At 32.3% G+C, this 11615-nt stretch overlaps 1 protein-coding gene across 1 annotated transcript; it reads left to right on the forward strand.

The window, feature by feature from the left end:
• Positions 1-370: 370 nt before the first annotated feature.
• LOC145791631 (uncharacterized) lies at positions 371-11063 on the forward strand. The gene is made up of 5 exons (XM_082872012.1): positions 371-383; positions 1504-1613; positions 7407-7927; positions 9251-9514; positions 10930-11063. Exons 1-4 carry the CDS (start codon positions 371-373, stop codon positions 9504-9506), a joined length of 900 nt encoding a protein of 299 aa, XP_082728138.1. The 3' UTR covers positions 9507-9514; positions 10930-11063.
• The last annotated feature ends 552 nt before the right edge of the window (positions 11064-11615 follow it).

An 11615-nucleotide genomic window follows, 5' to 3' on the forward strand; every position in this document is an offset into this window, starting at 1 on the left:
TGTTGTTGGATTTTGTTTAATCACTCACCTATGGAAATTTGATGAATTATCTGTTATAAAGATTGTATATCTGTTTAGAGATAACTGTTTTGGGCTATCGGTAGATGATAGTCATGATTGTGGTAGACATTGTATGTGGATTAGGCAAATTGAAACCAATACTTTAATCATTATCATTGAATATGATTATGAATGATATACATTGTATATGTATGATATTTGGGAGGAGAAAGGGGATGTACTCCATGTTTTGGGGAGAAGAAAGGGGATAGACTCCATTGAACTAAATTGGCCTGTGTGTCCAGGGTGAAAGTCCTGAAACCCATTTGTATACATGGGTGCCAATTCCTGCGGACGAAATTTCCGTAAAATGGCAAATAGAAGTGAGTCTGTTATGTGATGATTCTAATTTGTTAGAAACCTGTAAGGTGTATCCTCTGTTGAGTTGATAACATATATCGGACTAAAACGAGTGGAATGAAATGTAAGTTTGGCATACCATGGTACTAGAGATAGTTATAAAGATTTTGTTGTTGGACAATGAAAATGTGCATCATACTTATATCTCGTTAATTCCCATATACTGTGTTAGATTGTTTCTACTGGGTTTTGGCTCACCCTACTTGGGGAAACCATTTTCAGGTACCGGTGACATGCTTCCTCCAAGGATGTAGCTTGGGAGGACCTAGGAGCTGGATGCTCTATTTTGTTGTTTGTACATAATGTTTATTCGAACCAAAGGCTTTATATGTACAGAGTTTATAGCACTCTCTTTTATTGTAACCAAGCAATATCTTGGAAAGGTGTAAGCCCGTAGGACATTTATTTTGCTGACTATTGACTGGTATTACATGCTATAGATTCTGGATATGCATTTATGAATATATATTGCATGTATTATCTCTTGTAAATGAACTCTGTTGAATGAAAGTATTTCAATTTTGTTATTCTTCCGCTTAAGAGTTGGATTTATTATTTATTTTGGGGGCGTTACATATTGGTAGAATTGTAGTTGACACCCTATTATATTCAATCACTTTAGTTCAATTATATTTGAGGAACTATAATTTTTAACATTGAAATCTAATCCATTTTATTTTATTTTATTTTTTAATTTTTAATTGTTGCAAGGGCGAGGAATCTCTCTTCATACATCACACTAGAATTTCATGTTGTATACTTCTCCTTTGTTACATTGCTAAATGGCCATATCCAACTGATGCATCAACATGGAGATGACTCCCCCTTTCAAACTCATCTTATCAGCATGGGAATTTTTGTGGTAGCAATATGTATTTATGGCTTGGCAGCTCTGTTCAGACATGCTCAGTTTTGTTCAAACTATTCTTAAATCTTCGGCCATGTTATTATGGTCTCGGGAGTTATTTCTCTAGTCTCCCTTATCTTTGTCTTCATTCCAAATGGGCTCAGTTGTCTTCTTTACATCATTTGGCTCATTTTCTCTGTTATGGTTGTGGCATGGGAGTTTCTTCTTGTGTGCAGCCAATGGATTTTCTAATGGGTTTTCCAAAGGATTAGAATTGCACTGCTCAACATGTATACATGTTTCTTCCAGTTCAGATTATTGGGATCCAGACCAGGACTGGGACTGGGTCTGAGACTGAGACGTATTAACATATGAAAAATGCTAGAGATCTACTATTTAGACCCACAAAATTACCTATATAATGATGTAGTGGGGGAGTTGGGCATTATATGATTGTGTAACAAATTAAAAATTGATACCTATCATATCATATTATTATGAATTATATTGAAGAAGTGTTTTTAGGGGTTTATGACATTTTCCACTGAGATGTAGACTATAGTGGCCATCGTACACACGCACACACAAATTGAGGAAGTGTTCATTGAACCCATTATTACATATAATTGGTGTAACAACACATTAATATCAATATGTAATATATTTTTATACATCAAGAGTTGTTGAGTCTCGTTTCTTATGTCACGAATATCTTGCATGATAAAATGTAACAATAGTCATTAGTATATTTTCATTTATGTAGAAAATGTAGAATATTTTTTTTAAGAAAATGGAATGATATTGTACCTTAATATTTCGACCGATCTAGAAATTTCATAATTGTTTTCATGATGTTTATAGATCCAAACTTATAAGTGTTTGCAAAGTCATTTTCATGAAATTGTCTAGTTACATAAGTTATTACGTTCTCTGTTAGTAATCAACATATGACAAAAATTGATCGAAACTTTTTATTTAATGTACTTATTTTCTACATCATTAAGTTGCTGCGATAATATTTGGGTATCATTTAATTTTTTTCCTTGTAATTTGACTAAAATATGTGCATTAGGTACATTGTTTTTCTTGAATTTCATAATAGATAGGACAATTCTTGTTTTAACTTGTCTAACTTTACTTGAAGAGTATGTTGCAATAGATCTTCTATAGTTTTTGTTTCACGATCTTCTTATTTTTCTTCTTATTTACTATTATAACTCATTGTAATAAAAATGTTTTGATGAGTAAGAGTTTGAGACAATATCATATTGTTATAAATTTCAAAATCTACTTTCCATCAATAATGTGATTTTTTCTGTGAAAGTGAAAAAAAGTATAATTATTGTTGTGATTGAAGTGTTTTGCAAAGTCTTGATTTGTTATTAAAAGTGTTCATTTTGGACGCTTGTTTGTATAACAGGTATGCATATATGTATTGAACATAAGTTGATAGAAGAACAATACATAATTTTACAGTTTTTTTCCTAACAAATATAACTATATTACTAAAGCGTTACATGTTAGAAAATTAACTATATTACTAACCATAATCATTTCACTTTTTTTTTTCTTTACAAACATCACATCCTATTACAAAAAAAATCTGACACTTTTCCTAAGTACAACTATTTTAACATACTAAAATAATCAAAAACTAAAATAGCCTACTAAACTAGCCAATTTCCAAACATTCCTTATATGATGCGTACAGTTTGATACAATTTGTCTTACCTATCTATAATACAATTTGATACAATTTGTATTACTCTGGATTGCCTTTCTTGTTTATAATACAATTTGATACATGTTGGGCTTGTAGGTCCACCATGGGCAACGCAGTCCACCACAGGGTCCTACAAGAAGAGGAATGACATTTTGCAACCTTTTTTTTTTTTTTTTTTTTTTTTTTTTGTGAATGCATATTGCAATCTAAATATTGCAACCTAGAGGCTGTCCACCCACCGGCTCCTACAATAGTAAGACATATACAAATTGTATCAAATTGTTCGAACCCAAAATATGTCTCAATACGTCTAAGTTAAATTTATAAACTTTAATTTCTAATATATCTTAATATGAATTTGTTAATAAGGACAACACATATTAAATCCCAAAATAATTTTTTTCTTTCTCATGGTACACCGCAATTAGTTATTCCTATTCAAATCTCTGTATCTTTTTTCTCAAAAGATCAAAGTTATTTCTTCTTCTTCTTCTTCTTCTTCTTCATCCTCCCTCCAAAACTCCAATCCACCCTACCAAAACTCACCATTATCATCATCTTTGTTTTTTTATTATTTTGAAACCCTAAACCCTAGAAGAAAGTTTAAACAAAATCAAATAATGGATGAGAGTAATAATCAAAATAATTTTTTGAAGCAGCCCATCAAAAAGGAGGTAAGTATTCATATAAAAGGGTTTCACAATTTTTGTAGAGCACCATCAATTATTTTCTATATTGTTTTTTGACAAAAATTAAAGGGCCCAATAATTAAATTAACAATAACATATTATTGGAGTTATTCTTATTTTGTCACTTAAATAGTACATTATTTGAGAACTACTTGTTAGTGTCTGATGTTTATGTGCTTATAAGTTTGGTTTTTACTTTTCCACGACCATTCTTGTGGATAATTTATAATGTAATTTTTTTTCCTGTATTGAAAAGTTTTATAATACTTATGTAAAAGTTTGGTTTTTTCTGTATTTATAATGCTTTATGTGCTTATAAGTTTTTTTTTCTTTTTTGTATTTGAGAATTATTTTCTATATTGAAAAGATTCAAAATAATTTAGTTTTTTTAGTTTGTTTATTAATTATTATTTGGGTTTACCTTGAGGGTAATTTGGGAAAAATAATAGGGTATAATGAGAGTAAAATAAAGTTTCAAATAATTAAATAGGGTGTGCTTAGAAATTTGGAGTACTTAATGATTTTTTTGGTGTAAATAGAATTTCCCATATATCATAGACAGACACTCCCTGAGGGAGATGTTTGGGCTTGTAGATCCATTATGGGCTTATTTTAATTATTTGAAGTATTTATTTTGTTGGATATTTCATATATATTAATCACAAAAAAAATTAAGTCGATACAATTATTGTAATTTATTTAATTTATTGCGTTTGTCATTAAAAAAATAGACAATGAATTGAATAAATTATAATTATTGGATCGACCTAATTTTTTATGTAAAAAAATATACGAAGTATTTGATAAAATGAATAATTCAAATTATTAAAATAGGATCCGCAATAAATTCCACATACCCAAAGAACGTCTTCCCATCCGGATTAAGGACCCGAGGAGACCCGCTACCTGTAGACATATTGACATTTGATGCGTTTGATAGACATTTGTTGTAGGAAAAATGGTGCAGAATAAGACAAATGTTTAGAGTTTATAAGTACTTACCCAAAGTATTTTTTACTTTAGGCCAATTTTCTTTCTATGGATACCCTAATTTTAACCTGATCGAATTATTATATTTAAATATTTCTTATACTACAAGAAAAGTGGGCTTAAAAGACGGAACGTTTTGCGACGGCATAGATTGCCGTCGCCAAAAAATGACTTTTTGAGATGGCACAGCTTGCCGTCGCCAAAAAATGTGATTTTTTGAGACAGCATAGCTTGTCGTCGTAAAAAATGTGACCTATTGAGACGGCACAACTTGTCGTCGACAAAAAATGTGATTTTTTAAGACGGCACAGCTTGCCGTCGCAAAAAATGTGACCTTTTGAGACGGCACAACTTGCCGTCGCCGAAATATGTGACTTTTTGAGACAGCACAGCTTGCCGTCGCAAAAAATGTGACCTTTTGAGACGGCACAACTTGTCGTCGCAAAAAAAAATGTGATTTTTTGAGACGACACAACTTGCCGTCGCAAAAAATAGAGTATTTGCGACGGCATAAAATGCTGTCGCGAAAAAATAGAGTATTTGCGATGGCAGAAATTGCTGTCGCAAAAAAATAGAGTTTTTGCGACGGTACCAGCTGCAGTCGCAAAAAAAGAAAAAAGAAGAGTTTTTTGCGATCGTAATAGGTACCGTTGCACACAAAAAAAAAAGTAAAAAAAATATATATATATATATATATTGTAGCTTTGAGACGGTTTCATATATATATAGTCACAAAATGGTTTAAATAAATGCAACGATATTTTTTTTGTCACAAAAAAAAAACAAAAAAAAAAAGACGTCATCTTACTCTTTTGAACATTTCTCTTTTCACCAATTTTTTCATCTTCCTATCTCTCTGTCTCTCTTCTCTCTCTCTCTCACTCACCATTCTTCTCTGTCTGCCTATCTCTCTCTTTCTCTCTGTGTCTCTCTCTCTGTCTCTCTTCTTTTTCTCTCTCTCACTCATCACTCTTCTCTGTCTGTCTGTCTCTCTCTTTCTTTCTCTCTGTGTCTCTCATCCATCTCTCTTCTCTTTATCTCTCTCGCTCATCTCTCTCTGTCTCTCTCTTGTTTATCTCTTTTCGCTCTTTTTTTCTCTCTCTCTTTGTCTATATCTTTTCACTTATTTTTTCATCTTCCTCTCTCTCATCTCTTTCTCTTTCTCTCTCTCACTCATCACTCTTCTCTCTCTGTCTATCTGTCTATCTGTCTCTATCTCTCTATGTCTCTCACTCATCTATCTCTTCTCTCATCTCTTTTCTCTCCCTGTCTCTTTCGTTCATCTCTCTTCTCTTTATCTCTCTCATCTTCCATCTCTCTCTATCTCTCTCGCTCATCTCTCTTCTCTCTATCTCTCTCTCTGTCTCTCTCGTTCATCTCTTTTCTTTCTATGTCTTTCTCTCTCATCTCTCTTCTCTCTATCTCTCTCTCTGTCTCTCGTTCATCTCTCTTCTCGCTTTGTCTCTTTTTCTGTCTCTCATTCTCTATCTCTTTATCTTTTTGTCTCTCTCTCTATCTCTCTCTCTTTATCTCTCTCGTTCATCTCTCTTATCTCCCTGTCTCTTTTTCTATCTCTCACTCTCTATCTCTTTATCTTTTTGTCTCTTTCTCTCTCTCTCTCTCTCTCTCTCTCCTCCTCACTATGTTCGCGTTGCTCACTCTCTCCCTTCCATCTTGTCTATTTACTGAGCTCCCTCTCGATTTATCTATCCACTACAAGAAAATGCACTTTTAGCGACCACTTTGTTTCTCTCTCGCTCATCACTCTGTCTCTGTCTCTCTCTCTCCCCTCTATCTGTCTCTCACTCATCTCTCTCTCTCTCACCACCCATCTCCTTTACCACCTTCACCACTACTGCAAACGCTATTCCACTACCACCATTACTACCACTGTTGCCACTTCACCTCTACGACTACCATTACTACTACCATTGCCACCACTCCACTACCACCACTACCACTACTGCCACTACTACTACCATTACCTCTTCTTCAGCCCTGTCACTCCATCTACTCTACCACTACCACAACTTTACTACTAATCTCCTTCGCCACCACCACCACCACCACCTTCACCACTACTGTCGCTCCCTCTCCTCTACCACAAAAAATTAGTTCATGATTTTTAATAACCAAAAAAAATGGGCGGCAGAAAAATATTTTTCATTGACCACAGAAAATTAACTTTTATTTTAGTGGAAAATATTTTTTATTAAAATATTACCCCTACTTCTACCAAATAAAAAATAATAATATTTTTTTTCATTAAAATAAAAATGAAACAAATAAATTTTCAATCTTAGTAACTAAAAAAAAAAATTTTTTTTTAAAAAATTTCATTAACTATAAAAATATATATATTTTAACAAAAAATAATTTTTTTTGACGACGGCTACCCCCATCGCAAAAAAAAGAAAAGAAAAAAAGTTAAACGACATTATTTTGTTATTTAAATTTCATTTCTGACCAAAAAATATATATATATATATTTTATTTTTTATTCCCGCCTTTTTCTTTTCCATTCCCGCTCGACCCCCCCCCCCCTCCAAACAAAAAATCCCCAATCTCAAGCCCAAAAATCCCTAATCCCTAATCATCGCTGCAGCGATTCTTCTCTTTCTCTTGTCGTCTCTCTTTTCTCCATTGATCTCCCACTCAATCTTCTCTACTTCTAAACCCTAACCCAAATCTCCAAATTCCTTTCAAATTTCTCAAAATATTTATCTATTGTTTATAGTGTTTTAAGCAAATACAGGTCACCGATTCGGACGAACCTGTAGTTACAGAAGAGGATCCCTCGAAAGAAGCCGAGAAATCTGAAAAATCGCAAGTTTTGGAGACCAAATTGAGTGGAGATGATGCTGATTGCGGCTCTGTTCTTGATGTTTCTGGAAAAAGTTTGGATTTTGCGGTACCAAACGAGTCGGAGGGTTCGGTTGAGGGGTTGTATATGTATAAGAATGTGTTCAATTTGATTCCTAGGTGGTTCGGTGGTTTGAGAAAGTTGAAGACTTTGAAGTTCTTCGGGAATGAGGTTAATATTTTTCCCGTGGAGTTTAGGAACTTGGTTGAGCTGGAATGCTTGCAGTTGAAGATAACTGCACCGAGTTTGACGGGTTTGCCTTTGCACAAGTTAATGGCTTTGAAGGAGCTTGAGCTTTGCAAGGTGCCTCCAAGGCCTTCGGCATTTCCTTTGTTGAGTGAGATTGCTGGGCTCAAGTGCTTGACAAAGCTCTCTGTTTGTCACTTCTCTATCAGGTTACTGTTCTTTTTAAATCTTTACCTATCCTATGTCATATATAGACAAAGGACCAGTTACTTTCTCATTGGCAGACTAGAAATCAGTTTCTTGAAAATTTCCTAAATTCTTCCAATAACTTGATACAAACTTATATCTAATTTCTTGAAAGTTATGATGGTTTTTCTTGGCACCCAATTGCACTAATAATGTATTGCATATTAATGTTGAAAGGCTTGACTCAATCTGCAGGATTATTGTTATCTAAAATTAGTCACACAGTTATAGTAGTAGTGCAATTTTTTTTTTATGATTAATTTGGTAGTAGTGCACATGGCTGTACCATCTTATATGACTTTTTCTTGTCTTCAATTGGAGTCACTTTTAACTTCTTCCTATTGAATTCATTTCATATTTTATCTTTTCTTATAACCTTGCCATATCCATCTCAACATTCTCATTATAGCTATACTCATTTCCATAACATGTTTTTTTCTTGGTTGCCTAGCATTCTATACCATACATCATAGCAACTCTTATGACGACTGCATAAATTTCAATTTTTTATCTGCGAAAAAGAAGTCATGATTTTTTCCCTTCATCTTACTAGAAATCCTATGAGCACACAATGCTCCTAATGCACTACTCCATTTGATCCATCCTTCTCTAATTTTGTGAGACACGTCCTCCTCAATCTTTTCATTTTTATGAATAATAATTAACCCAAGCTATAAAAAATAATCACTCTTATGTATCTCATGCCCATAAAATTTTACTTACCTTCTTCATCCCTATTTGTAGTTTTTCTAACATTACATTGTCATGTATTCCCTCTCATTCAACTTAACCTAAACTCTTTATATTGTAAATATTTGTCCACAATTCAAGCTTAAAATTTTACTCCTTTTGTTGTCACTAACCCAAAACTCACATTATCTCTTTAGAAATACAATCATATGCTTTTCTAAGTCAGTAAACACCATATGAAGATCTTTGTTAGTTATCCCTTCCCCCCCCCCCCCCCCCCCCCCAAAAAAAAAAAATTTTATAGTATTTTAAAAACTGCTGTCACATGTTTTAATCTCTACACAATCACTCTGTGTCAAAGTTTTGTTGTATGACTCGTAAGTTTAATATGATGATAATTAGTGCAATTTTGAATTTAATTTTTGTTCTTATATATTGGAACTAATGTACTTTTTCTCTATCCAAAGAACTCGAGCTTTCTTATTGGTGTTCCTAATCCCCTATATTTCTGATCATTTTCTAATCTTTTTTCCTATATGTTAATGTTTTGAGTCTTGGAGAAAGTTGTGATGTTCTGTTTGTTGTTTTTCCTGCAGATACCTTCCTCTAGAAATTGGCTGCCTTAAAAAATTAGAGTATCTAGATCTTTCATTCAATAAGATGAGGAGTTTGCCAACTGAGATAACTTATTTAAATGCCTTGATATCATTGAAAGTCACTAATAATAAATTGGTGGAACTACCTTCTGGTTTGTCATCCCTGCAAAGATTGGAGACTTGGACCTGTCAAATAATAGGTTATCATCGCTGGGTTGTCTTGAACTTGACTCAATGCATAACCTTCAGAAACTAAATCTTCAGGTACACATTAATAATCATGAACTCTTTTTTTTTTAAATATTTTTTGATAAGCATATTAGTAACCATAAACTAGGAAATATGATGTGACAAGAAGTTCTTTTAAACTTGTATTCTCGTAAACAGATTTTGATGGTCTTTCATTTGTACCCCAACTTCTTTCATTTATACCCCAATCTTTGTTATCAAAATCTTACGATTCTCGAGAATAATTTTAGTATAATCATAGTTCATGTTTCACTGAAAGCTGCAATCTGTCATTAATCATGATCGATAGTTCGTTTCTTCAATTTTTTGTGGCGGACTTGCTTCTACAGAATTTTTTAAAGAAAATAATGTTGTTAAGAATTCAATGATCTTGTATTACTTTAGTATGTTTGTCTGTTCATATGTTCCTTGTCTAATATTAATTCACATGTTATTATATTTGTAACTGTGGATAATGGTTGATCGAGATGGGGTTATTGACATTTCTGTTCTTTCTATGACATTTTTGTTGTAGTAGTTGTTTTGAAATACTAGTATTGGTTTTTCTTCGTGAGTCCAATTGCCCTTTCCCCATGGAAGTTATTGAGTTGGTAGTTGCATGTGGTTTGCTTAATTGTGTAAATGCATATTTATATATTGATAATTTTGTGCAGTTGTATTTACTCTGCCATGTTGTTTCTGATTTGCTTAATTGTGGAGTTCTTGTGTTATGTTATGTTGTGTATTTTAACCCAGATTGTGACTTAATTTACATGATTTAGTCATGCATGGATAACCTTTTTGTATCTTTAAATCTTATCTCTCAAAACATGCCATAAAAAAGCTTCAAATTTTTCGGACTATAAGTAGTTGCAAAGTACCCTTCTTTTGTTCAAATTCTCCATGTACTAATACCCGTGAACTTTATGATACTAGGGGTATCAATGATATTCACACTTGGGTGTTCCATTTACTCCAACTATCTGCATGTGTCTTTTCATTATTATGATTCTTATTATTTGTCTGATAAAGACAATATATTTGCTTTATTATATCATCTCCTTCAATCACATTTGGGAATGGCACCTCAAAGAGGTAGTTTGTATTTTTCTCTTCCTTTGTTGCTCATTCTGTCTTAGAAAAGTCAAATTTATATTTCACATTGAAAGCAAAGATAGATACTTGTCAAATTTATATTTGGTGGAGAGATATCTGTTTCCATGGTATTTTCTCTTTTTTTCGCTGTTGTTATCTAAAAAAATGTGATATAGCCTTCTGAAAGAACTATGTTTTTAAGAACTATTTGATTGAGATGTTTAATTATCCATGTGGGATTTGATGACTAAAAAAAAATGTGGTATTTGATGCTATAGTAGTTGAATTTTTATGTTTTTTTTTTACATTAACACATAATTATATTGTCATTAATTATTTTTATTTTTATTTTTCAGATATTTCCCATATAGGAGTTTGCTTTTTATGGAATGCATGGCTGTGGAGAATGTGGCTAACTTTTGTTTTTATTATCTACGAAGAATGATGAGAAAAACATTTAATTTTGGTTTATGTTATTTTGAATTATGAACAAAATCATGTATTTAAACATTATATATGTATTATGAAACATTATGTAGTGGGATAATTTTGTTGATGTGTAATTATGAATGGAAGAATATTTTATTAAGGAGAAATTGTTATTTTTATACAGGATTTTTTATATTATTATGTAATTATTATGGAGAAATTTTAATATTTTAAATAATTTTATCGTAGGATGTTTTTTTCTTTTTTGTGACAGCATTACACCGTCGCAAAAAATAAAAAATTTTAATATTTTTATTTATTTTGTTATAGGTTTTATTTTTTGCGACGGCACTAAACTGTTGCAAAAAATAGAAATTTTATTATTTTTTGCGACGGCAGTACACTGTTGCAAAAATAAAAATTTTAATATTTTTAATACTTTTTTGCGACGGCACCACACCGTTGCAAAAACAGTGTTCTGCTGTTGCAAAAAAAAAAAGACTATTAGCGACGATATTTTTTGCCGTCTCAAATAACATTTTTAGCGACGGTAAAATAGTGTCATCGCAAAAAGTCAAGAAATTTCAAACATTATTAGCAACTACAAAGTGCC

This window comes from Camellia sinensis, chromosome 5, assembly GCF_055761805.1.
Source record: "Camellia sinensis isolate YWXY chromosome 5, ASM5576180v1, whole genome shotgun sequence".
NCBI lineage: Eukaryota > Viridiplantae > Streptophyta > Magnoliopsida > Ericales > Theaceae > Camellia > Camellia sinensis.

What these genes read in the sequence shown, in the direction of transcription:
- LOC145791631 (XM_082872012.1), top strand. An exon ending in CAGACCAGGACTGGGACTGG is followed by an intron (nt 1,614 to 7,406) that starts GTCTGAGACTGA and finishes TATTGTTTATAG; the next exon opens with TGTTTTAAGCAAATACAGGT. An exon ending in GTTTGTCACTTCTCTATCAG is followed by an intron (nt 7,928 to 9,250) that starts GTTACTGTTCTT and finishes TTTTTCCTGCAG; the next exon opens with ATACCTTCCTCTAGAAATTG.